A 27,407-nucleotide genomic window follows, 5' to 3' on the forward strand; every position below is an offset into this window, starting at 1 on the left:
TTGTTTTGTCATTTCTAGAAATGAATTTGAGAGGAACAAAAGGCTGTTGTGCCTAATAAATCTCTCAACTATTTAAACTTAAAAAGATGCAACCAAATCCTCTCTCCCTTTTGGGCATCCGATGATACTATTGGGGTCTTTAGTGACATTATGTCCTCAAAAAATGTTTCGAGAAACATGTTTATCAAACACCAAAAAATCCGTTTTCGTTTTCGAAAACGAGAAAAGCTGTTTCTGCTGTTTCTAGACACAAAAATAGTAGAAACGTTTTTTTTTTTTTATCAGAGAAGGTGGAAAAGCGCCTTCACCACGCGATATTATTGAAAGCACGTGAAGAAGTCTTTCCTGCTTTTAAGTAAAGCAGGTTGTACAAGAAAGTTAGGTGGTTCTAACCACCACATTTTAGACAAATGAGTTATGGAAGCTCCTCTAGCCAAAACATGAGCTTCTAGATTACATGACCTAGGGATATAACAGAAAAGAATAGATTCAAAACTACTACACAAAGGGACAATATCAGAAGCTATAATATTGGTGGCCTAATCCAGAGCTGTGGCGGCGTCATTTAGGCAAGTGATTAACCCAAGAGAATCAGAACAACACTGAATTTTCCTCAAATCAAAGACTCCTAGCAAGGAGGACTCCATCTCTAAGAGCTTCCGCCTCCATTGAAGATGCAGAGAAACTCCTACTTGGTCTACATTTAGCAGCAACAAACCTCCTATTTTCATCATGAATGAAAACTCCCCTGCCACCACAATTGTTATTAGTAAGCCATGCACCATCCGAGAAGATAGAAAAATAACCAGAGTCCACAGCTGTATGAAAATGGGAAGGAGCAGGCAAGTTAGTTTGAAACATATATTGATTACTAAAATAACCCAATCTTCCTTCCTCAGTTGAATGATAAAACCCTTGGATCACATTTGCAAGAGAAGGGTTAATATGATTAAAAACAAAATTGTTTCTAGCCTTCCAAATTTGCCAAATCAAAGTTACCCACTGTAATATGGCATCTTCAGGGATGGGAAATTGTTCAGATGATGCCAAGAACTGCTGAAGTAGATCAAGCATGTTAGAAACTTGTAACATTGCAGTGTTTAATCTAAAAGGTGAAGCCTTCCAACAATCAGTAGCTAAATCATAGAAAAAAAGAGAATGCACAACTATTTCCTCAGTTCTGGAGCATAAAGAGCATAATTGGGTAGGGGAGATATGATGCCTAAATAGGCAATCATTAACAGCAATAGAGTTTGTGCATCATTTTCATAAGAAGATTTGTAATTTTGGAGGAAGCTTTAGTTTCCAAAGATGCTTCTAGATGTGTGGATAAAAAGATACAGAGCCTGCAATAGGAGTATCATATTAATGATGGAATTCCAAATGATAAGCTGACTTTACCGAAAATCTTCCAGAAAGGGCTGCCTTCCAAAACCATGAATCTGATTTAGGAGAGCAATTTAAGGGAATATTAAGCATGGGCAAAGCTTTAACTGTAGAATAAGAGTCATTGATTAGCTTCTTTTTCCAACAAGCGTAATTATGATCAATTAAATCTGCTAAAGTATTTAAACCATTCACAGGTTGGCTAGCAATCTTACCATTACCAAATGAAGGAATCCAAATATCAGAATATATCCTAGTGTCAGCCTCATTTCCTATTCTTCTACATAGTCCTTTAATCAACAGTTCTCGACCGTTAAGTAAGCTATGCCAAGCCCAAGAACTAGAGGATTTGGCGGGAGTTTCAAGAAAAGAAGAATAGGGGTAGTACTTTCGTTTGAAAACTCTAACCCATAAAGCTTCTTCATTATGAATAACACGCCAACACTACCGAGCCAACAAAGCAATATTGAAGCTTCTAAAATCCCGAAATGGAGACCCCCCTCATTTTGCTTTTGCAAAGAGAAGGCCATTTTGACCAAAACACACCCCTACCCTCAGCATCTTTCCACCAAAATCTCTGGACAACACTACTTAATTCACAACAAATAGAAATTGGAAGAAGAAAAATAGACATGGCAAAAGATGGAATACTAGAGACTATAGCCTTGATTAAAACCTCTTTCCCTGTAGCAAATAACATGTTATTCTTCCATCCAACCATTTTTCCATGAACCCTCTCCACTATAGAGGAAAACAAATTCTTTTTTGATCTTCCAAATTCAGAAGGTAGCCCTAAGTACTTGCCATGCATGAACACTTCAGGAACTCCTAACAGAGAAGATATCACATTTCTATTATTCGTAGAAGTAATGGGACTGAAACAAACACTGGATTTCTCTAAATTCACCTCTTGACCAGAAGATAAGCAATAATCTTTTATCGATTAAACAATCTCAAGACATTCATTCTCCTTTACAGCAGAAAAAAACAAACAATCATCAGCAAAGAATAAGTGTGAAACTCTCGGGCCATGCCTACCAGTTTTAATGCCAGAAATTAAACGAGATTGCTCGGCAAAACATATTTTATTAGAAAGGACATTCTGATAGAAAATAAACAAATAAGGACTAAGGGGGCAGCCCTGCCTAAGCCTTCTTCTCGGTTTAACAGTCCCAATATGACTCCACCATTGAATTTAATGTGATACTCAACAGTTGATACACACTCCATGACTCAATGAACCCTAGTGTTATGAAATCCCATTTTTAACAAGACTTTTTCCAAAAAAATCCATTCAACCCTATCATAAGCCTTGCTAAGGTCAAGTTTCAAAGCCATATACCCCTTTTGCATTTTGTTCTTCTCGTTTGATGGAGAATTTCATGAGCCACATATATTTCATCCGAAATAGCCCTAGGAGGGACAAATGCACTTCGATAAGGGCTAATTAGAGAATTCAAGAGGGGTTTTAATCTATTCACCATACATTTGGAAATGACCTTATAAATGATAGAACACAAGCTGATAGGTCTGAATTGACTAATTCCAATAGGGTTTGACCACTTAGGGATAAACACAACCGCTGTTTTGTTGAACTCTTTGAGCATAAAACCACTAGAAAAAAAATCTTTGGATAGCTTGGACTAGAGCAGTTACCACTATATCCCAATTGGATTAAAAAAACTTGCTAGGAAGACCATCCAATCTGGGAGATTTATAAGGGTCAATCTGAAAAATTGCAGCCTTAATTTCCTCCCCAGACATGGGTCTACACAGATTTATATTTTGCTGATCAGAAATGCAAGATGAGATATGCTCAAGATAATTATCAACACAGAAACGTTATCAAACGGGTTTTCATGATGTCACATATACGAGATCGATATTGTTCTCGTCTCTGAAGATATTTTGCTAAGCCACTGGTTTCCGCTTAATCATACAAGTACTCTCTCTCTCTCTCTCTCACTGTTAACACATTTCATGAGATTAGGGTTTCTAATCAAATTCTCAGAGAGGGAGAGAGCGAGAGAGAGATAGGGAGAAATCAGAAATGGCGAAGGGAGAAGAGGTTAGTAACAAACAGGTTCTATTGAAAGATTACGTTGTTGGGTTTCCGAAAGAAACAGACATGGTTCACAACACTGGAACCATCAAGTTGAAGGCTCCCGAGGGATCAGAAGCGATTGTAGTGAAGAATCTCTGCTTATCTTGTGATCCTTACATGAGAATACGTATGACGAAGCCCGATAAGCCCAGCTATTTTCCTCCTTTCACTCCTGGCTCTGTAAGATTCAATATTGTCTCTCTCCGCCTTTTTTATTTATTTATTGTGCCCTTGAATACTGTTTGTGGAATGTCTTGAGTTTTGAATTCTGCTAATATAAAATGAAATAGTTGACTCTCTTGTCTGTTTATTTATTCAGAGGGGCGGAGAGCCTCCAGGGATAATAAAATACAGAAAATATTGGATTTTATGGTTCTGGATTTCTATGCAGCTGGAATCAGATGGAATCAACCTGAACCCTAAAAACCCAGTACGAATTGAGAGATTTGAAGCAGGTGGAATCGGAATTGAGATCGGTCAATTCCGATCAATCCAATTCTGATTCCTCAAACCGTGAACTCAGCTGAATTCAAGACATGGAATGATTTAAATGGTGAACTTGTTCTTTATAGGATCTGATTATGGAATCTTTAAATGAAAAGCTGAGGTTTTAGAGGGTAGGGCAAATTTAAAAAATCTAAGAGTTGGTTGTTGACACTGGGACTTCTTTTTTTTTTTTGAAACTCTATGTTTGTGATTGCATTTGTGAATTTCTTGTACTGGAAAGCATGCAGGCCATTACTGGTTATGGTGTGGCTAAAGTGGTGGATTCTACTTCTCCAAAGTTCAAGGAAGGTGACCTGGTGTGGGGGATGATTGGATGGGAGGAGTATAGCGTGATTACAATGCTAGACTCCCTGTTTAAAATTGAACACACAGATGTACCGCTTTCCTACTATACAGGAATACTTTGTAGGTCATTTTGTTTCCATTCATGAAGCATACATGCTTGTGGGTGTTAACTAAGACAGACCTGTTAGAGATCATTGTCGATATGTTTTGCCCCTTAATATTATTATGAAATTTTCAGAATACTCATCTGACCTCTTTATGCCTAGAATTTTATAAATTCTATGTAGCAGAATGCTAAGATATCAGATTTGTAGTCTGAATTGAGTCTACAAAAAGAACAAGTAATTCTACTAGTTATAGTTATAGGTTTTTTTTTTTGTTGTTGTAAAAAGGAAGGCCTCATTCTAATTCATCTGCCTCCCCCCAACCCTTTTTATTAGTTTTTTCATTTTCTTGTCTCATACCATGATTCTGGTGTGTTTTCTGCACTGTGTCCTTATCTTGGAGCACTGTTCATTGTTATTGTATAAATTGCAGCTTCATAGTGTTGTACCTGTAGGAACTCATGTACTTTGATGATGGGACTATGAATCTGGGAATTTTATCTCTTTTCACTGGTGGAATGCACATCTACCTGTCATATGTATCACGTATTAAACTCGATTCATCTTAACCATACATTTGTTGCTTCCTAGGGATGCCTGGTATGACTGCTTATGCTGGTTTTTATGAGGTGTGCTCTCCTAAGAAAGGAGAAACTGTGTTCATATCGGCGGCAGCTGGTGCAGTTGGCCAACTTGTAGGACAGTTTGCCAAGTTATTAGGCTGTTTTGTGGTTGGAAGTGCTGGAAGCAAAGAAAAGGTGAGTCTTCATCACAGTCACTTCTTTCTGTGGTCATGTTAACCTAGGATTTCTGGTTGATAGATATGATGAGAAGAATCACTAATTTATTTGACAAAAAAAGGGAAAAAAATGAAAAGAAGAGAGGATTATGATCACTGGCTAATGATTTCTTTTGGGATAAAAATGAAGGTTGATCTGTTGAAAAACAAGTTAGGATTTGATGAGGCTTTCAATTATAAAGAAGAGAATGACTTGGATGCTGCTTTAAGAAGGTCAGTATTAGTCTTTATAAGAGAGATCTCAATATCATATCAAACTTCTTCTATACCTTTTTTGAAAATATGTAATTAAAATATTCTATCTTCTATCTAGGTACTTTCCTGAAGGCATAGACATTTACTTTGAAAATGTTGGTGGGAAGATGCTTGATGCAGTCCTTCTCAACATGAAAGTTCGTGGCCGCATTTCTGTGTGTGGGATGATCTCTCAGTACAACCTAGAAAAGCCAGAGGGTGTGCAAAATTTGTTCTGCCTTATTAGTAAGCAGATTCGCATGGAAGGGTTCACGGTTTTCAGCTACTATCACCTTTACAACAAGTTCCTTGATTTCATTATACCGATTATCAAAGAAGGGAAGGTAGCTTATGTAGAAGATATCGCAGAAGGCCTTGATAAAGCACCTGGAGGTCTAGTTGGACTCTTCAGTGGCCGCAATGTTGGGAAACAGGTTGTAGTGGTTGCTCGGGACTGAATACTGCTTTTTGTAATTTCATATGTCCCTAATGTATTATATGGAGGACTTAGGTAGACATGGCTTCAATATACAATTATAAGGTGTGTTGAGTGATCTATTAATTTATTAGAAAGTAGATGTTAGTAGAGATTATATATGTATCATCATATCATACTATTATATAAATGTATGCATTCATGTTTTGTGGTTAATATTTTCTTGAAAAATATTGTAGTGAGGCTATTTTGTTTAACAACAAAATTTATGGGGACTGTGATCTATGATCTCCCATTAGATATTAGCTAGAAGTGAATCATATGGATTTCGATATCCACTATCTATATAATTTTCAGAATTAATTGCTTTTTTGCAACCATTAAGTAAGGATTGACCTAATGTAGGACGTACCTTCCAAGTTGGGTTGCTTATGGTGCAAATTGAAGAAGCATGAGAGAGGATTAAGAATTCGATCACATTAGGAGGAATGCAAATCTAAAGATGGATATAGAGATTTGAGGCATTGATGGCCAAAAGGGAGTGATGCGAATCTCTCTTTAATTTTTTCAAATCTTTATAGGTATCTAAAGTACTTGCTTGTAGCCATTTAACTATCAAGACTCATAAATATTATCTCTATCTAGATAAGCGTAAGTCCACACGTGTGGCTTACTAATTCTAACCAACCGATGATACTACATAGTGCTACTCTCAGCTTCCAGAGGGGAGGAAGAGATGCAATAGTGCCAGTGAAGGAAAACTTTGTCCTAAAAATTCCCACATCTTCAAAGTAAGGGTGTCAATTTGTAACTGAAATCAAATACCGAATCTAAAATTGAGCCGAATTGATTGAATCGATCCAAAGCAAATCAAATTGATTCGGTTCAAATTTAGTTTGAGTATATGAGTATTCATATAAGTTTAATTCGGTTACGCTTTAGGGTATAAGAACTGTCAGTTCAAACTGAAATCAAACCGAATTACCATCGATTTGAGTATATAAGTATTCACTTTGTTTTGTTTTTTTTTTTTTTTTGAAATTTATTATCACATATCCACATGTCAAGACAATTTTGGAGTTAACAATGGTCATAAGGCCCATAACTTGAGCCCATTATAATCTTGGCCCATCACAATCATGATCCAAGAGTGGGATCATTTATATAATCGAATTAAAATCGAGTCACAGAACCTAATTAAAACTGTATTATAGAACTGAATTAAAACCAAAATTAAGTCAAATTGAATTAAATCGGCTTGCATATCCAAATATAGAGCCGACATCTCGATTCGATTTTGGTTTACCTCATCTTCTCTATGAACCAAATCAAAACCCAATCAAAAAGAAGAAATAGTGTTACATTTGTGACAAAAAAAAATAAAAATAGTGTTACTCTCAGCTCCAAAGGGGGAAGAGATGCAACAATGCCAGTTGAAATGATCTATGTGACCAAGAAGAAGTGGAGTTTCATTAGATATTTGAAGGATTGACAAAGACATGATTCTGTAGTAGGTGAATGAGGGAAAATAATCCTTTGTTTTTCTCATTCTTGTTTTTCCTTGTTTTGCTATCTGCAGAACACGACACGTGGACAACTTTAAGACCAACACACCGGATGTAATAATCCTCACCCAACCTTGACCGTTGGATCCTCTGTTGTCCACGTGTCGTGTTCTGTAAGTAGTAAAACAAGGAAAAACAAGGATGAGAAAAATAGAGGATTTTGATCCATGAATGAGAGGGGGTCTCATCCCGACATCCAGGAACTATTCATCGAGGGAAAATTCGATGATCTATTATAAGTATCCCTGTATCAAATCTATGAATGCAAAACAAAGAATGGAAGAATAATTGGATGATTGTGATTACCCTTGTATGTGAATGATATCAACTCTCAAATAAATAATCATTGATAACAAATCAATGATGTGATAGATTTTGTATAAATTCAATGTATTTACATTGTTTATATCTTCTTCAAAAAAATATTATCATTCATGTGAGGTCCACATGATTACGCTAAGAGAGAGAGAGATTCTTCTCATTCATTCTATTGTTTTCTTCCACTTAAAGACTTTGATTTAGAACCGACATCACATCGAAACTAGTGGCTTAAAATCAAACCAATCTTTGAGAGGACCAAAATTGTCAAGCATTTCGGCCTATCAATAGACAGTGTGAGCGGCGACGAGAAATGTGTGCTTCATGTTCCTCATGTTCCATGCTGTTCAGAAGGATCGAATTCGAAACTATTTTGACTATTTGACAAGGACCGACATTTTTTGGGGTAACGTGCCAACCTTAACTAAACCCTGTAGTGTGAAAACTTTGTCCTTCCATGAAAGAACGTGGTATCCTTATTTATTAACACGTGGCGTAACGTCGTTCGTTACTTAGGATCCTTTGGCCAAGCCCCTCCCTGGTGTCCACTGAAACTACAAGTACTCTCTCTCGCCCTCAACACATTTCGTCATCAGATTAGGGTTTCCAATCAATTTCTCACAGAGAGAGAGAGAGAAATCAGAAATGGCGAAGGGAGAAGTGGTTAGTAACAAACAGGTTCTGTTGAAAGATTACGTTGTTGGGTTTCCGAAAGAAACGGACATGGTTCAGACAACTGGAACCATCAAGTTGAAGGCTCCCGAAGGATCGGAAGCGATTGTAGTGAAGAATCTCTACTTATCTTGTGATCCTTACATGAGATCACGTATGACGAGGCCTGTCAGGCCTGGCTATATTCCTCCTTTCACTCCTGGCTCTGTAAGAATTTTCAATATTGTCACTAGTGTCTACATTTGAATACTGTTTGTGGAATGTTAAGAGTTTTGAATTCTGCTAATATAAAATAAAATAATTGACTCTGTTCTTGATTTGATTGAAAATTAAACCTAATCGGTAACAGTAGTTTCATACTGTAAAACAATTCACTGAGTGGAGTCAACTCAGCCATGGTTCAAGTAAATGAACGGAATCGGATTTCGTTGCTCTGGATTCTGGATTTCTATTCTGCTTGAATCGATCTGAACCCTAAAAACCCAGTACGAAACTACGAATTGATCATTTCAAAGCAGCCAGAATCGGAATTGAGATCGGTCAATTCTGATTCCTCAAACCGTGAACTCAGCTGAATTCAAAACATGGAATGATTTAAATGGTGAACTTGTTCTTTATAGGATCAGAGGAAACTGGGTTTTCATGGAAACTTTAAATGAAAAGCTGAGGTTTTGGAGAGTTGTGAAACTGGGCCATTTTTTGTTTACTGCCAACTCTATGTTTGAGATTGGATTTGGGAATTTATTGTACTTGAAAACATGCAGGCCGTCACTGGGTATGGTGTGGCTAAAGTGGTGGATTCTACTAGCCCAAAGTTCAAGGAAGGTGACTTGGTGTGGGGGATGACTGGATGGGAGGAGTATAGCGTGATTACGATGCTGGACTCCCTGTTTAAAATTGAACATTCCGATGTACCGCTTTCTTACTATACAGGAATACTTGGTAAGTCATTTTTTTTTCAATTCATGAATCATACATGCTTGTGGGTGTTAATCTGTTAAGGATCGTTGTTGATTTGTTTGCCCTCTTTATAATATTATGAAATTATGAGAATCTGACACCTCTTTGCTTATAATTTTATTTATGAAAAGTCTATGTAGCAGAATGGTAAGATAACCTGTTTGGATGGATGAACTCTGGGTCTAATCTTTCAAAGCAATTTCTAGTGTGCCATATATGTGAGACAGAGGCAAGGAATATATTTTTTTTCCTGTATTGCAGTCTTTGGGTTGAAAGCTTTGTTTGTGCTGTCTTGTTGGGGCCCTGGTGATGGGTAGACAATTTTCTGGGTTTGTAGGTTAGTTATGTGGCTCCATCTAGGTGTTATATTAGTGCATTAGATGAGCTTGAGGTATTGGATGCATGACCCAAGAGCGGAGAAAGGAGATGACATTTTGGTCTGAATTGAACTGGTTGACCCAATATATGATAATCTTTTTCCGGATTTGTAGTCTGAATGGAGTCTATGAAAAGAACAAGTAATTCTACTAGTTATAGTTTTTGGTGAAAAGGAAGGCCTCATTCTAATTCATCTACCTTCCCCCCCCACCCCCTTGTTTATTAGTTTTTTCCTGCAGTGTCTCCTTATCATGGAGCCTGTCCTCCCAACAATATGGGAGGCTGTTCATTATTATTGATCAATTGCAGCTCCTTCATGGTGCTGTACCTGTAGGAACTTATGTACTTTGATGATGAGGCAATGAATCTGGATTTTTATCTTTTCACTGGTGGCATGCGCATACCTATCTTTAAGTGTCACGTATTAAACTCAATTCATCTTAACCATACCTTTGTTGCTTCCTAGGGATGCCTGGGATCACTGCTTATACTGGTTTTCATGAGATTTGCTCTCCTAAGAAAGGAGAAACTGTGTTCATATCGGCGGCAGCTGGTGCAGTTGGCCAACTTGTTGGACAGTTTGCCAAGTTATTGGGTTGTTACGTGGTTGGAAGTGCTGGAAGCAAAGAGAAGGTGAGTCTTCAACATGGTCTCTTCTTTCTGTGAACATGTTAACCGAGGCATTCCGGTGGATAGTCTGTATATGATGAGGACGATCATTAATTTATTTGACAAGAAGGGAAAAAAAATTGAAAAGAAGAGAGGATTATCAGTTGCTAATGATTTATTTTGGGATAAAAATTCAGGTTGATCTGTTGAAGAACAAGTTTGGATTTGATGAGGCTTTCAATTATAAAGAAGAGCAGGACTTGGATGCTGCTTTAAGAAGGTCAGTATTAGTATCTTTATAAGAGAAACCTCAATATGATATCAAACTTCTTCTATGCCTAGTTTGGAAGTTCCGAATTAAAATATTGTGTCTTATACCCAGGTACTTTCCTGAAGGCATTGACATTTACTTTGAAAATGTTGGTGGGAAGATGCTTGATGCAGTCCTCCTCAACATGAAAGTTCGTGGCCGCATTGCTGTGTGTGGGATGATCTCTCAGTACAACCTCGAAAAGCTAGAGGGTGTGCAAAATTTGTTCTGCCTTATCAGTAAGCAGATTCGGATGGAAGGGTTCTTGGTTTTCAGCTACTATCACCTTTACAACAAATTTCTTGATTTCATTGTACCACTTATCAAAGAAGGGAAGGTAGATTATGTAGAAGATACTGCGGAAGGCCTTGATAAAGCACCTGGAGCTTTGATTGGACTCTTCAGTGGCCGCAATGTTGGGAAACAAGTTGTAGCGGTTGCTCGTGAATGATTACTGCATTTTTGTAATTCCATTTGTCCCTACTGTATCCTGTGGAGGACTTAGGTATAAATGGTTTCAATTTACGATTAGAATGTTCTCAAGAGATCTTTTTGTTGATTAGCAAGGAAATGTTTTGATGTCAATCCATCACTTCCATCTGATGTTGGAAACGATGATCTTCTGGTAGATCCTTTTATGTAAACGAAAAATTAATAATAAATAAAAGAAAAAAAAATGGGCTGAGGTATTTTGTTTTTTATTCGTATATTTTAATGGAGAGAGGTAGGCACACAGCCCATGTATATTGAACTAGCGTGCAACACTACTTCGGGTGCAAGATGTTGTATCATACAAGAAGGGCAGAGGAATCATTTCAACAGAAAAAGAGAGAGAGAGAGGGCACTTGGTTATTATATATCAACAGTGTGCCCAATTTTTTGCATATTAATTAAACAAAATATTATGGACATCAACCTTTAGCTCTTATTTTGTTGTCTGGCCTAAGTAGTCAGTCTATGTGCAACCAAAGTCGTTTAATCTTTTGACAATTTGACCTTTCTTCAAAATATAAACATTGCCAACATCTATTATTATAACAGAAACATCATGAGTTAAAAAAACACATTCCAGTTCCGGATGCAACCTTGCTCAATATTCCTGAGTTAACCATGCCACCATTAATCTGGGCATGCTCATCTGCTCCTTGCGTGCCCTTTTTTTGTTTTTGATATTGTCTTGCTTGCCCTGGTACAGGTCCTGAATTTCTGAATACGGAGGACTCCCTACAACCATGATCCATATGGGGTCATTGCAAATTGAGAGAAATAATAAAGTAGTGCCCCATCTTCTTTAGGGGTGTCAAGTGGTCAGGTTGGATCGGTCTTGGTCGGTCTTAATTGGGCTTGGTTAATTTCTAGGGTTGCATCGTGAATGTGTTTAATTAAACGTTCTTAGTTAGGGCGGACATGGTATGGATGGTAATCAGGCTGGTTGGTCTTAGGCTCTGATCGGTTTGCCATAGATGGGCGTTAACTGGGCTATAGACCTATTTAACTTTAAATGGGTCTTTGTTAAAATTGGTTTCTTAAATGGCTTGAAGGAATATACCAATAAAATGAGGCCATAAATATCAAAATTGAGATAAAAGATTGCTTGGTTTTATTTTAATTATAATTAAGATGATTGGAATTCTAAAACATCTTCTAAACAACCTGAATCTGGGGTTTAGAGTCTTAAAGTTGCAGTGGATATCTGCATAATATCTCCATCCTCCACCTTAAAAATTGAGAAGAGCCACTATCTTTGTCATAATTCATAATAGTTTATAGACATGGGCATTTTACATTTTAGTGTTAGTAGTTTAGTAACTTTAGTTTATGGGCAGTGACATAGTGTGGGTAAAATGGGAATTTCAATTAGAAATAAAGGGGTTTGGACTAGGTTGGGCTTACGGGAGTTAGTTTAGGTTGGCTAATAAGTAGTCAGGATGGTTGGACACTTGACAAACTTGAGGGCTGCACCGTAAACGCTGGTTTAATAAACAGGCCAAGCTCAAGTACAACATGTTTATTAAACGGCCCAGACTGGACCAGGCTTTAATCAAACGGGCTCAATCGGGATAATTGGGCTGGGTCTGGAATTAATAACCCTATCCTGCTTTACCAATCAAAGGTTTGAAGTTGCTATCACAAATAAGGATAAGATAACCCACATATGATAACTTTTGATGGTCATCAAAAGGTTGACAAGAGACCGTTGTGTAAAGTGATAACAAAAGCAGCATGAGGGAAAAGCTTGAGATCATATATCCACTTGTGTACTCCTTTCAACACTTCTTTGTGGCCACATCCCTTTCACCTGATTAGGAAAAGAAGCAAAGGCATGTCTTCCAAGTGGGAGAATGTAAGATTTTCACAAACCAATTATTTTAGATAAGAAGAAAGTGGTTCAAGATCAATGGCCTAAAAGATGAAAAATTCTTTGGAGTCGTTTCCTTTCAAATGACAAGTACCTCTTCTGGCTACAGGGCGTTGTACAAAACCAAACCGCCCCCCACCTGATCTATCAGTTGCTTTGCTGGTAAATTAGGGGGGGCGTTGCCCCTTAGTTCTTATCAACCTCCTATGTGTAATCGACATGTTGCTAGCTGATTATCGATCAAATAAGAATCATTGATTCCCTTATGGGCACCAAGAAGGAACCTAGAAGGGTTGCCCACAAAAATGATATGGAAGCAAAATCTAAACTTTGACTTAGCCATTTTTTTTTTTTTTTGTTAACCAAGGTGTCCGGACCAACTTACGCACACTTCGACTAATCCTCGGGGTAGCCATTTTACTTTCAAATCTCAAAAACTACCAGTTTGGTCGGTTCCTTTTTTGACCAAATTTGGCTTGATCCACATAGTTTTTATCCAAAAATTCAAATCTCTGTATCTTTGGTTTTGAAGTTGAAATTGAATGATTCCAAAAACATTTTTTCCATATTCCACACATTTTTGTTGGGTATTAAGTTTAGAGACAATCAGACCAAAAAGAACTATCTCTAGTGTATTTTTTATTTATTTATTTTCTTAATGACGGGTATCCAAGCCTTCAACCTAACTAGTCCTGTGACTCATATTGACCCCACAATCATATGGACCGAGTCATATATACCAGAGTTGAATGAAGATCATTCAACTTTCACTGAAAACAATGAAGAGTACTAAACATCCCTGTGTAAGGCTCTCTAGTGTACTTCATTGAAATGAAATCCTCTCCCTTAAAAGGGGCAAATCATAGTTTGAGTCTCGATGAGATCTCACTAAAATCTCATTTTTTGGCTTTGGCAAGTTGAGGCCTAAGGCGATATTGGAAAACAAAAATATCTCAAGTGTTGAAATTTCAGTTCATTTCTCAATTTTGACTCGACATGATCAAGTCACATGATGTTTTTAAACCCCAATGGCATTTTAATGAGATTTCTTACATATTTTTTTGTTAGATCTTGCCTATCTTGCTTTGTTGTGAAGAAAAATTCTACAAGACTTTGTGTTTTTGTGCTTTATCTTGATAAATCTCACATTTATAGTAGAGATTATCGGCTTCAATACTTAGAGATCGAAGATTGTCACTTTTTGATGTCCTTTAATTACTTATGCTAATTTAATTTGTTCACACTTTTTTAAATTATATGTCCTGTAAAAATACTAGATATTGTGTGGAATAACCTAAAATAGATCAGTACCATAGATTACCAACCTAGGTCCAAAGTCAAAATACTATCTTGGATTTGATTTTTTTAAATTTAATATTTTCATTATATTTAGAAAACCTAAATTAGGTTACAAGATAATTTCACAGGCTAACTTGGTCACATAACCACTGAAATCCATCATCGAGTTTTCCAGAATTGTACCATGAGACCACAAACCTTGAAGTAAATGGACTAATTTATATAGATTGAGCAGACATGTTTTGAAGTCAAAAGAGTTTACCCTTCAAAAGCATTTTAATAATTTTATCTCAAAATCCCAAGTTTGAAAATAGAACTTCAGAAGATATTCATCATTTCATCATCCTAAGAACCAAGAACACCCTCTTAGGTGATAAAATCAATTATCAGCTTTTCGAAAAAAAAAAAATTCAATTATCTGCACAATGATGATAATGTAGGATAAAATCCATTAAAAAAACACTAGAATCTTGTTGTTTTGAAATAATTGGAGTAGACACAGCCAAAAACTTTCTGACACATAGCTTTTTGATATCTTAATTGTGAGGTGGTCTTTTGAGCAACCCATGGATTTCTTTTCACGGTGAAAGCTACAACCATTCATGAGATTAGGGTTCATAATTAAAATTCTTGCAGGGAGAGAAACTAAAGCTGAGAGAACAAAAGGGTTTCTTTGATTTTTGCATAGAGAGAAATCAGAAATGGAGGTTAGTAACAAACAGGTTCTGTTGAAAGATTACGTTGTTGGGTTTCCGAAAGAAACGGACATGATTCTGAGCAGTGGAATCATCAGTTTGAAGGCTCCTGAGGGATCAGAAGCGATTGTAGTGAAGAATCTCTACTTGTCTTGTGATCCATACATGAGATCCTGTTTGGGGAAGCCGGATAAGTTCAGCTATGCTCCTTCTTTCACCCCTGGCACTGTAAGATTTTGAATTCTCCTCTTTTCATGTATTGGGCCTTTGAATACTGTTTGTGGAATTTTTTTTTTTAGTTTTGACTTTTGGAATCTGCTGTTCTACCAAAATAAGACTTTTGGATTCTGAAAATAAAATAACGGACTCTGTTATTTGTTTATTTATTTAAGTAAACTTAGTTCTTTGGGACAACAGCTCCTCTGAATTTGGGTTAAACTTTTCTACTTGGTAACTTCAATCTCATACTGTAGAAGAATTCACTGAGTGGAATCAACTCAGACATGGTTCAAGTAAACAGAGTCAACAATGGAATTGGTTTTTATGGATTTTGATTTGAACTCAGAAAGGATCCATGTGACTTCGAATAGAGCTGATTGGAGATCAAGGATCCATGTAGCTGACTCCATTTACTTGAGGTTAAAATAAGGCTTTGTTGTTGTTGGATTTCAATTCAGCCAGAAGCCCCTGAACCCTAAAAATTCAGTACAATTTGGCCAATTCAAAGCAGCCGAAATCGGGATTGTGGTTGGTGATCTGATTCTGATTCCTCAAACCATGAACTCAGCTAAAATCGAGATGTAGAATGATTTAAATAGTGAACTTGTTCTTTATAGGATCTGAGGAAAATTTGTTTTTATAGAACTTTAAATGACAAGCTGAGGTTTTAGAGAGGTACTAAGAATTAGTTGTTGAAACTATGACATTTTTTATTTACTGGCAACTCTATCTCTATGTTTGAGCTTGCATTTGTGACTTCCTTGTTGAAAATATGCAGCCCATAATCGGCTATGGGGTGGCTAAAGTGGTGGATTCTAATCATCCGAACTTCAAGGAAGGTGACTTGGTTTGGGGGATAACTGGATGGGAAGAGTATAGCCTGATTACAAGGGCAAACACGTTCCGTAAAATTGAACACACTGATGTACCACTTTCCTACTATACGGGAATACTTGGTAAGTCTTTTTGTTTCAATTCATGAAGCATACATGCTTGTGGAGTTAATTAAGTCGGAGCAGAATCATTGTTGATTTTCAAACTTCAAAAAGAAACTTTTATAATGATTATCCCATATGGCTGTATCACTAACTCCAAATCATTTATATTTGGTTATTAAATTTCACTTTATTTTACATTCAAATCCTGCATACATGCTTGTGGAGATAACTAAGTCGGAGAATAATTATTGTTGATTTTCAACTTAAAAAAGAAACTTTTATAATCATTACCCCATATGACGATATCACTAACTCCAAACCATTCCAGATTTGGTTATTAAATTTCACCTTACTTTACATCCAACTCCTTTTGGTTTGAAAAAAAAAAAAAAACTAAAATTAAATGTAAGATATATCATGATTAAATATGGCAAGAAATCTAAGTAGTTTATACAATCACATGGGATAATGATTACAAACGTTTCTTTTTTAGGTTTGGAAAATTTCACTTCCCTTCCCTTTAATTTCACTTCCAACAAAACGTATTCATTATGAAATGATTAGAATACTCCTCTCTATGTTTAGAATTTTATAAGAACCCTGGAGCAGGGCTTCCTCGTATTTTTATAGCTCTATTTTGCTGGGACAATGAGGCTTGGGACATTGGTACCAACAATCCAAAAAATTCTTTGGATTTTTATCTTTTTCCTGGTGGCATGCACATCAACCTATCTTTACGCGTCTTGGATTAAAATCAATTCATCTTAACCGTACATTTTTCTTTGCTTCCTAGGGATGACTGGTATGACTGCTTATGCTGGTTTTCATGAGGTGTGCTCTCCTAAGAAAGGAGAAACTGTGTTCATATCAGCTGCATCTGGTGCAGTTGGCCAACTTGTTGGACAGTTTGCCAAGTTAATGGGTTGTTACGTGGTTGGAAGTGCTGGAAGCAAAGAAAAGGCGAGTCTCCACCAGTATTTTTTTTGTGAAAATTCACTCGTACAGTAGTCATGACTTCTAGCCATCAGAAATTATACTTTCTTTGCCTAACTGAAAAAATAAATTATATCTTATTTTGATGTTATGGTCTTCTAATCGAATCTGATAGGCCATTTTATCGGGATATCTAATTTTGTCATTCAAAGCCTTAATTGCCTCCCAAAATGGTACCTCTCATCTACACACAATGAAAATTTTCTAAAAGGCAAGTGATGGAAGACATCTCTGGACATTTGTGAGTGTTCTGTTAAAAACAACTTTGATAGTCTTGCCATGTTTCTAAAAGAATTAAGATCCCTTTTTACAGAGTTGCAAGAATTATAATTATTTCTCTTTCTTTTCTTTTATTTTTTATTCAATGGGAGACTCTGAGCTTCAGCCACAATTACGCTAATGATTTTTTTTTTTTTTTTTTTTCTGTTGGCGGGTGGCTGAAAATTAAGGTTGATCTGTTGAAGAACAAGTTTGGATTTGATGACGCTTTCAATTATAAAGAAGAGCATGACTTGGATGCTGCTTTAAGGAGGTCAGTATTAGCATCTTTATAAGAGCAATCTCAATACCATGTCAAAGCTTCTTTACCTTGTTTGAATGTTTGTAATTAAAAATTTTCATCATCTATACAGGTACTTTCCTGAAGGCATAGACATTTACTTTGAAAATGTTGGTGGGAAGATGCTAAAAAAAAAACATATCCCGGAACGATTCATGAAGATCGATAAGCATGCACGACAATCACTATAAAATATATGTTTTAGGCATACCTGAATCCATGGTTGAAGAATAAGAACTCCTCAATGTCTTCTTGTATGCTCCTTGTATAACACGATCAATGTTGGTCTGGTCTACCCTCTTTCCCTTATGCTTTTGATTGTTAGCTTCACTTAATGGGTCAGTGATAACTATATATAGGGGTAAGGGTAGGGACCAACCCTGCAATAAAATTAGGGTTTCCTCCCCATTAAGGAAACAATACCTTAGGTCCACACATAGAAATAAATATTTCATACCATTAAGGTGTGCTAATAGAATCCAATATCTTCATAGAGATCACTTACCAATAATATTGGATTCTTTCTGCTTACTCCATCTTTAGTCAACACCACTAAACCGGTTTTGGAAACAAATCTTTGACAATGCTAGCCCACCTAATAGGAAATCTTACAATCTCCCACTTGGGCAGCATATGTCACAAGTTTTTTTTATTTTAAAATTTATTTAAAACGACTTTCCGGTTTAGATAAACTGAATGTGGCCACAAACAAAACAGTGTCGAATGGAGTGCACCTTAAACCAAATGCCTTGGTCCGAATGAGAATTACAAACACCCAACCGTATTGATCATCACATCTAAAGCGATATAAGACCACACACGTCAAAGTGCTCATAACATCACCGACTTGGGCTGAACAATATGAAAGTGTGGTATGGAAATAACATGCAATAGTGATCATCATGTCTATTTCCAAATTGGTCCTGGCTCGAAAACCAAATGAGCCTTATGAGACAGATACCGAAGGTCTCATTAACTATAAGCGTCTCCCAAACGCTTAAGCTTCAATCAAAGAAGCTCATTGGGACTGGATCCGGATGTCCCACAACACTAGCACTAGACCTCAATCAAACGAGGCTTTACTAGTGACTGGATGTATGTGTATTGACTGGAACCTCAGATACCGAATGAGGTAAATACACCACATATAACCTCAATTTTCTGTAGGAGGCAAATAGATAAGTGTATACACATAAACAAATGGCCATAAAAAAATGCATATATATATATATTCTTGAGAACAATAATAATGCAATAAAACTGAAAGTTAAATGCAACATATTGAGCAAAATTCCCACTAATAAAATGCATCAAAAGAACTAACAAGTCCCATATTAGTGACATGCTCTTGAAAAACTTTTGGAGTCAAGCCCTTAGTAAGAGGATCTGCAATCATGTTTTTTGTAGCAATCTGCTCCATTGTAATCTGTGACTCTTGAACTTTCTCTCTGACAAAAAAATACTTAATGTCAATGTGTTTAGAGCCTGAAGTACTTTTACTGTTATGAGAGAAACGTACCGCAGCGGAGTTGTCACAGAACATCCTCAATGGTTTAGATATAGAGTCAACAATCTGTAGCCCTGAGATAAAATTCCTTAACCATAAAGCTTGAATAGTGGCTTCATAACACGCCACATACTCAGCTTGCATAGTAGAAGATGCAGTGAGTGTCTGCTTGACACTCTTCCAAGATATAGCCCCACCTGCCATCACAAAAACATATCCAGAAGTAGACTTGAGGTCATCTAGGCATCCAGCAAAATCTGCGTCAGTGTAACCAACTACATCAAGAGAATCAGTTCTTCTATAAGTAAGCATAAAATCCTTAGTGCCCTGTAAATATCTCATGACTTTCTTAGCAGCTACCCAATGCGCTTCACCAGGGTTGCTTAAATATCTCCCAAGTACACTAACAACATAGGCAATGTCTGGCCGTGTACAAACTTGAGCATACATCAAACTACCAACAACAGATGCATAAGGTATGTTCTTCATCTGATTGCACTCCAATTCTGTCTGTGGACATTGAGACTTGCCAAATTTGTCCCTTTTTACAACTGGAGCCTTACTAGGGGAACATGCTAACATATTAAACCTTTTTAATATCCTCTCAATGTAACCTTTCTGAGATAAACCAAGAACGCCACAAGACCTATCACGATGAATCTCAATGCCCAAAACATAAGAGGCCTCACCAAGATCCTTCATATCAAAGTGATTTGATAATAATCGTTTTGTCTCATGCAAAAGATCAACATTATTGCTGGCAAGAAGAATATCATCAACATAAAGCACAAGGAAAATGAACTTACTCCCACTGATCTTCAGATAAATACACTGGTCCAGAAGATTTTCTTTGAAACCACAAGAAGTGATAACTTCATCGAACTTAAGATACCACTGTCTAGATGCTTGTTTCAAACCATAAATAGATTTCTTAAGTTTGCACACAAGGTGCTCTGTATCAGCTTGCCTGAAGCCAAGGGGTTGTTGCATGTAAACATCCTCTTCAAGATCTCCATTTAGGAAAGCTGTTTTGACATCCATCTGATGAAGTTCTAAATCAAAATGTGCAACTAAAGCCATGATGATTCTGAAAGAATCTTTTGTCGAGACTGGTGAGAATGTTTCCTTGTAATCTATGCCCTCTCTCTGGCTGAATCCTTTTGCTACAAGTCTGGCCTTGTAACGCTCAATTTCACCTTTAGAGTTCCGTTTGGTCTTGAAAATCCATTTACAACCAATCGGTCTGCATCCTTTTGGTAATTCAACCAAATTCCAAACATCATTAACAGACATAGAATTCAATTCATCTTGCATGGCAAACATCCACATTGATGAATTGGGATCATTGGCAGCCTGGTCAAAACTGATTGGATCTGAATCCAAAGTAATATCAAACTCATGTTCTTGTAAATAAACAACATAATCATCAGATATGGCAGACCTACGAGTTCTCTCTGATTTCCTCAAGGGAACATCAGCAACAATATGGTCTTGAATCTCATCAACAACAGGGGGTGCAGGCTCAACCACTATAGGTTGCACAGGTTCGTGAGTGGGAACATTCTCTTGTTCAATGTGAGGCTGTAATACAGTAGACGGCAATGTCATAGGCATAGGTACAAGAACACGTTCCTCCTCAAAAACAAAGTTACGTGGTTGAGCAGACTGAAAATCTAAATCATCCTCAAAGAAAACTGCCCGATTTGATTCCACTACTCTAGTAGAATGTGTAGGACAATAGAATCTATATCCTCTTGATCTTTCAGAATAACCGATAAAATGACCACTAATGGTCCTTGGATCAAGCTTCCTCATCTGAGGATTGTAAGGTCTCACCTCTGCAGCACATCCCCATATATGAAAATGAGATAAATTTGACTTCTTACCAGTCCACAATTCATAGGGAGTTCTGGGAACAGACTTGCTAGGCACTTTATTCAAAATATATACTGTTGTTTTCAAAGCATCACCCCATAAGAAATCAAGTAAAGTTGAATTACTTATCATGCTTCTCACCATATCCATAAGGGTACGGTTTCTCCTTTCAGCCACCCCATTCTGCTCAGGTGAACCAGGCACAGTGTACTGAGCGTCAATACCACATTCTTGTAAGAATCTGGCAAATGGTCCAGGGTTACGCCCAGTTTCATCATATCTACCATAAAACTCTCCACCTCGATCAGATCTCACACTTTTTATCTTCTTTTCCCTTTTAAGTTCTACCTCTGCTTTAAAAACTTTGAAAGCATCTAAGGATTCAGATTTTTCTTGAATAAGGTAAATAAAACCAAAACGGGAAAAATCATCTATGAAAGTAATAAAATATCTGTATCCACCCATGGTAGTAGGAGTGAATGGACCACAAATATTAGTATGAATCAGCTCCAATGCTTCATCCTTCCTGGTTGCACCTTTCTTTTTAGCTCTAGTGTGTTTCCCCTTAATGCAATCAATACAAATTCCAAAATCTGAAAAATCCAATTGAGGAAGTGTACCATCCTTAATCAATCGTTCTATCCTCTGTTTAGAAATATGTCCTAAACGTTTATGCCACAACATAGAAGAATTTTCATCCAATCTAGCACGTTTAGGATTTGTAACCACATAATTTATAATAGAAGAACTGTTGGCATATTTGGAAGAACTAATATCCAAATCAAATTTATAAAGACCATCATATAACAAGGCAGATCCAACCATAAGAGAACCAGAATAGAGAGTAAGTTTTCCATTGCCAATATTAAAAGTGTAACCACAACTGTCAAGTTTAGATACCGAAACAAGTTTTCGTCTAAACGATGGTACATAAACCACATCATTTAAATTCAAAACAAAACCAGTGGATAAAAGTAATCTAACTACTCCTATAAATTCAACTTTGGTCTTCTCTCCATTTCCCATGTAAATCATCATCTCTCCCTCACTTGGTTTCCTCCTGCTTCTTAATTCCTGCAAACAATTAGTGATGTGAATAGTTGCTCCAGTATCAATCCACCACGAATCAGGGGAAACATCTACAAGATTGGATTCAAGACACACTAGAGCTAAAGATGTACCTTTCTTTTCAAGCCATTTCTTATAGCCATAGCAATCTGTCTTCATATGTCCATCCTTTTTGCAGAAGAAACATTTTCCCTTAAAAGCCTTAGTCTTTGGTTTTAGATTCTGATCGGTTTTCTGTTCTATTTTTCCTGATTTTTCTTGCTTGTTGCCTTTCCAATTTTTCTTGAATTTCTTCTTACCCCCATTATTGGAAACAAAATAAGCAGAGTTAAATTTTTCCTTCTTCTTTCTTTCCTCTTCCTGTACCAATATGGAAGTCATGTCCTCAAGATTCCACTCTAATTTTTGTGCATTATAGGAGGTCTTAAGAGTATCAAACGATGATGGAAGTGATTGCATAATTTGCCACACAAGGAAAGAATCAGATATCTTCACTTCCATCTCGCCCAATGTGGCAGCATAATTGGTCATTTTCATAATGTGATCACGTACTCCACTTGTGCCATCATATCGAGTGGATGAGAACCACTCTAAATATGTTCCCTTCTCAGCCTTATCAAATTTGGTAAACTTTGTATTAACGGCTGCAAGAAAATCCTTAGCATTTTCTTTCGAAGGCACACTTTTCTTAATGGTCTTGTCCATAGTATGCTTCATAACAATCAGGCACAATATGTTGGACTCCTCCCACTTTTCATAAAGTGCTTTTGCAGTAGCATCACTCTCAGTTGTGGGCTCGGGGGGTTTATCAGTTCTCAAGGCATAATCGAGTCTCATGATTGCAAGAGACACAGTAAGAGAGTCTATCCACTCCTCAAAATTGGAACCATTCAGGACTTTGATGGAAGATAATTGGGAAGTCATAGCTGGCAATAATAAGTACCAAAATTTTACCAAAACATACAATATGCAATAACCAAAAGCATATCAACATCCCAATAATATAATGAAAACTGACTAATTAGGGCTTATTAATCAGATTTATCCCAATACCAATTTTAACAATTGTATGAAAAACATAAATTGGGAAAAGATCCAGCATCATTGGGGTCACACCTGTGGTGGCAAGATCGCCCAACATGCAGTGAAATCTTTCACATGTAAGGCGAGACACCAAAAAACAACACCATATTGTAGATTCCGTCACCTGTGGTGGCAAGACAAGAACCTCCAAAATAGTGAAGCTCAAAACATCACCCTCACACCATCAAGCAAAACCGACCAAACGAAGACTCACCTGTGTTGGCAAGAGCACATCGTTCGCCATATGACTTTCTTGACTGCAATCCATCTGGATGATCTATAGTGATTTTGCATATTTAGGAATTAGCCCACTAAGTGGAAGTCTAATCTTTAAAGTTACGAAAACTCTATAGATCTGGATTGTAACTGTATGCCCATTATATTTTTAATAATTTTCCATCAAAGAATTACTGAATAATAATATGAAAAAACAAAAGCACATAAAATTTTAATATATAAAATCATAAGTGTTCCTATTATGACAAATCAGAACAACATCATGGATTGCATAATAATTCCCTATAGTGACTGAATCCAATAGCACAAGAATTAATATGAATTTGCTTTTGTNATGACAAATCAGAACAACATCATGGATTGCATAATAATTCCCTATAGTGACTGAATCCATTAGCACAAGAATTAATATGAATTTGCTTTTGTCACTTTTTTTTTTTTTTGAAGCCAAAACATAAGAAAAAAAAAAAAAAATAAAAAAAAAAAGAAACAACACTGTATGTTGATTTGTCAACCCTCTTTTTTTTTTTTTTTAAACAATCAAAAAAGTAAAAGCAATCTATTGTATTTGCTTTTGTCAACTTTTTTTTTTTATATCAAACCGTACAAAGCAACCGTGTTGCTTTGTCAACACGGTTCCCAATTTCAGACTATTCTCTAAAACTAACACCACTACAGTCTGCAAAACCTGCAACTCAATGTCTTTTTTTTTTAATTTTTAATTTTTAATTTTTTATTATTTTTTTTTTTTTTACGAGCCAGTCTCCCAATTCCAACAAAAATCCATTTGATTTCCACCACAAACAGAGATAAAACCTTACCCACCATGTTTCTGGTTGGGAGGAAAGATTGGAGACCAAGAGAGTTTCTGGTTGGGAGGGAAGATCTTCACTTGGACTCGATTAGATTATGCAAAAAAAAAAAAACGCTGAGCAGGGACAGGTCAATCTTTGGCATTGGGTTGTTTATCGGAGCCGTGGCTATTCGGTATGGGTATGATTGTGGTTGCAGAGTTGCAAAGCTTCTCGCCATTAATGACTCGGACCGTTATCATTCCAAGTTTCATGATTTCTTTCCTATGTCCACCACTCCACGTTCCCTATGTCCACTCCACGTCGCCGTCATATTTAGAGGAGGAGATTGATAGGAAGAGAATGTTTGATTGTCCGAACCAGAGGAAAAAAAAAATTGACGTTTATTACTGGTGGTACAGCCGATCGATTTTTCATGAACGAGGCTCTGATACCATTGAAAGAAAAACATATCCCGGAACGATTCATGAAGATCGATAAGCATGCACGACAATCACTATAAAATATATGTTTTAGGCATACCTGAATCCATGGTTGAAGAATAAGAACTCCTCAATGTCTTCTTGTATGCTCCTTGTATAACACGATCAATGTTGGTCTGGTCTACCCTCTTTCCCTTATGCTTTTGATTGTTAGCTTCACTTAATGGGTCAGTGATAACTATATATAGGGGTGAGGGTAGGGACCAACCCTGCAATAAAATTAGGGTTTCCTCCCCATTAAGGAAACAATACCTTAGGTCCACACATAGAAATAAATATTTCATACCATTAAGGTGTGCTAATAGAATCCAATATCTCCATAGAGATCACTTACCAATAATATTGGATTCTTTCTGCTTACTCCATCTTTGGTCAACACCACTAAACCGGTTTTGGAAACAAATCTTTGACTATGCTAGCCCACCTAATAGGAAATCTTACAGATGCTTGATGCAGTCCTCCTCAACATGAAAGTTAATGGCCGCATTTCTGTGTGTGGGATGATCTCTCAGTACAACCTAGAAAAGAAAGAGGCTGTGCACAATTTGTTCTGCCTTGTTAGTAAGCAGATTCGCATTGAAGGGTTCTTGATTGCCAAATTCTTTCACCTTTACCCCATGTTTCTTGATTACGTTATACCGTTTATCAAAGAAGGAAAGATAGCTTATGTAGAAGATATTGCTGAAGGCCTTGATCAAGCACCTGGAGCTCTGATAGGACTCTTCAATGGCCGCAATGTTGGGAAACAGGTTGTGGTGATTGCTCGTGAGTGATAACAGTATTTTTGTAATTCCATCTGTCCCTACTGTATAGTATAGATGAGGACTATGGTATTACATGGTTTCAATGTACAATTAGAAAGTTTTAAGGGATCTTATAGTTGATTAGCAAGGAAATGTTATGATGTCAATTCATAGCTTCCTTACTCTGTTTCTATGTGTGTTCATCTTATGTTGGAATTGTGATCTTTTGATAGTTTCCTTTTATGTAAAACAATAATAATAATAAAATAAATAAAAGAAAAAAAATAATGAGCTCAGTTCTCTTTTTTTTTGGTGAATGGGAATGCATCTATGGGGGTATCGTGAAGTTTTTTTTTTTGGAAGATACTAAAATCCTATAGGGGTTTGTATACCCTAAGATGGAGTGATTAGACATCAACCTTATTTGTAAGTTTGTTGATTTTGGCCTTGGTAGTCACTCTATGTCCGACCACCGAAATAGAGTCAAGCCCCATTGTAGTTCCCAAATTTTGAATCTAGAGGACTCTCTACAACCATGATCTATATAAGTAACCACAAATTGTGAGAAATAATCTCTATAACAATGATGAGTCACCACAAATTGAGAGAAATAATAAAGTAGAAGACCATGACAATTAAGGATATTGAAACTTTTCATTTTATGAGCCAAGTTCAGTCTTCAATCAATTTTCAAGCCTTCATATTGCCTTCATAGAATAAGTGAGTGAGTTCAAATTGATTGAGTTCCATAAAACTGCCATGTGGTAGATATTTAGGCTAAAATGATAAGCTTTAATTTTATGATGGTCTGAAGAAAAAAAAAGGAAAAAAAAAAAAAAAAAAGAAAAGAAAAGAAAAAGGAAAAAAGAGAGACTATTTATTTATATAGGAGGGGCTCTCATAGGATATAACCGAAGCAGTTATGGGCCAGAAGCATGTTATTGGTAATGTTGGATTACTAAGATCTTTATAAATGCATTTTGTTAATGGTAGATTTCCTACTGATTTTATGGAAAAAAATCGTCTGCAATTCCGATCTCGTACAATTTCGTGCAATACCCCCTTCAGGGAGTGACACGTGTATTAATACCAATGCAATGGTCCAGATCTGATTTAAATGACTTAAGGTTTTATTAATTGTACCAAATCTGGACCATTGCATTGGTATCAATACACGTGTCACCCCCTAAAGGGGGTATTGCACGGAATTGTATGAGATCAGAATTGCAGACAATTTCAACCCTGATTTTATCCATTGCAACTGATTTTAGGAGACTTAAGTTTGTTTTTAGGGCTGGGTATCATTTACCTGGTCATGTGGTCATTGTCATTTACCTGGTCATGTGGTCATTGCACTACGCGATGACCAATTAAAAAAGCATTTAATCAAGGGAACATGGTGGTCTTGTCACTGCCACTTTGTCCGAGTTTGGGGCACACAACCAGTTATGGTTTTTTTTTTCGAGAATATATATGCATTATTCTTGCTATGATCAATTTGTTTGTGTGCACTCTTGGTTATTTTCTTTGTTTTGATATCCGAGCTAGTATGGTCTATTACCTTCTTCTTGTGCCTGACGTCTTTTGAAGATACAAGCAACTATGCACCACTAGTAGAGCCTCCTTTTTTTTTATTGAGAACTTGTGCTGGTGATTTCGGGGCATATGGATCCAATCCTAGTGACTTTCTTTGATTGAAGCAATTATCGTGAGTTTCTTAGATGACGTAGTAGCTATTTTGAATAGTTCTAGTGGGTTTTTCATGGGAGAAGCACCATGTTATAACAATGCCATTGCAATGCCATATATGAAACAATTCTAGGACTTTAGTTTGAAGTCCTAACTGATTTAGAATTGACATGCTTGATCAA

General features: G+C 36.6%; 3 protein-coding genes across 3 annotated transcripts; all 3 read left to right on the top strand.

The window, feature by feature from the left end:
• Window positions 1-3,035: 3,035 nt before the first annotated feature.
• LOC122091485 (2-alkenal reductase (NADP(+)-dependent)-like) lies at window positions 3,036-6,071 on the top strand. Its single transcript, XM_042661465.1, has 5 exons — window positions 3,036-3,670; window positions 4,225-4,402; window positions 4,978-5,144; window positions 5,316-5,398; window positions 5,499-6,071. Exons 1-5 carry the CDS (start codon window positions 3,437-3,439, stop codon window positions 5,875-5,877), a joined length of 1,041 nt encoding a protein of 346 aa, XP_042517399.1. The 5' UTR covers window positions 3,036-3,436; the 3' UTR covers window positions 5,878-6,071.
• Window positions 6,072-8,308: 2,237 nt separating this feature from the next.
• LOC122091484 (2-alkenal reductase (NADP(+)-dependent)-like) lies at window positions 8,309-11,368 on the top strand. The gene is made up of 5 exons (XM_042661463.1): window positions 8,309-8,617; window positions 9,175-9,352; window positions 10,215-10,381; window positions 10,555-10,637; window positions 10,740-11,368. The coding sequence occupies exons 1-5, from the start codon at window positions 8,384-8,386 to the stop codon at window positions 11,116-11,118; spliced, it is 1,041 nt and encodes a 346-aa protein (XP_042517397.1). The 5' UTR covers window positions 8,309-8,383; the 3' UTR covers window positions 11,119-11,368.
• A 3,502-nt stretch (window positions 11,369-14,870) lies between these two features.
• LOC122091488 (2-alkenal reductase (NADP(+)-dependent)-like) lies at window positions 14,871-25,853 on the top strand. The gene is made up of 6 exons (XM_042661466.1): window positions 14,871-15,248; window positions 16,018-16,195; window positions 16,971-17,137; window positions 17,620-17,702; window positions 17,803-17,851; window positions 25,237-25,853. Exons 1-6 carry the CDS (start codon window positions 15,027-15,029, stop codon window positions 25,564-25,566), a joined length of 1,029 nt encoding a protein of 342 aa, XP_042517400.1. The 5' UTR covers window positions 14,871-15,026; the 3' UTR covers window positions 25,567-25,853.
• Window positions 25,854-27,407: the final 1,554 nt, after the last annotated feature.

The sequence above is a fragment of the Macadamia integrifolia genome, chromosome 10 (assembly GCF_013358625.1).
Source record: "Macadamia integrifolia cultivar HAES 741 chromosome 10, SCU_Mint_v3, whole genome shotgun sequence".
Taxonomy (NCBI): Eukaryota; Viridiplantae; Streptophyta; class Magnoliopsida; order Proteales; family Proteaceae; genus Macadamia; species Macadamia integrifolia.

What these genes read in the sequence shown, in the direction of transcription:
- LOC122091485 (XM_042661465.1), top strand. Translation starts at nt 3,437, where the DNA reads ATGGCGAAGGGAGAAGAGGTTAGTAACAAACAGGTTCTATTGAAAGAT. An exon ending in CTCCTTTCACTCCTGGCTCT is followed by an intron (nt 3,671 to 4,224) that starts GTAAGATTCAAT and finishes GAAAGCATGCAG; the next exon opens with GCCATTACTGGTTATGGTGT. An exon ending in GTGCTGGAAGCAAAGAAAAG is followed by an intron (nt 5,145 to 5,315) that starts GTGAGTCTTCAT and finishes ATAAAAATGAAG; the next exon opens with GTTGATCTGTTGAAAAACAA.
- LOC122091484 (XM_042661463.1), top strand. Translation starts at nt 8,384, where the DNA reads ATGGCGAAGGGAGAAGTGGTTAGTAACAAACAGGTTCTGTTGAAAGAT. An exon ending in GTGCTGGAAGCAAAGAGAAG is followed by an intron (nt 10,382 to 10,554) that starts GTGAGTCTTCAA and finishes ATAAAAATTCAG; the next exon opens with GTTGATCTGTTGAAGAACAA. An exon ending in TTGGATGCTGCTTTAAGAAG is followed by an intron (nt 10,638 to 10,739) that starts GTCAGTATTAGT and finishes TCTTATACCCAG; the next exon opens with GTACTTTCCTGAAGGCATTG.
- LOC122091488 (XM_042661466.1), top strand. Translation starts at nt 15,027, where the DNA reads ATGGAGGTTAGTAACAAACAGGTTCTGTTGAAAGATTACGTTGTTGGG. An exon ending in CTTCTTTCACCCCTGGCACT is followed by an intron (nt 15,249 to 16,017) that starts GTAAGATTTTGA and finishes GAAAATATGCAG; the next exon opens with CCCATAATCGGCTATGGGGT. An exon ending in CTACTATACGGGAATACTTG is followed by an intron (nt 16,196 to 16,970) that starts GTAAGTCTTTTT and finishes TTTGCTTCCTAG; the next exon opens with GGATGACTGGTATGACTGCT.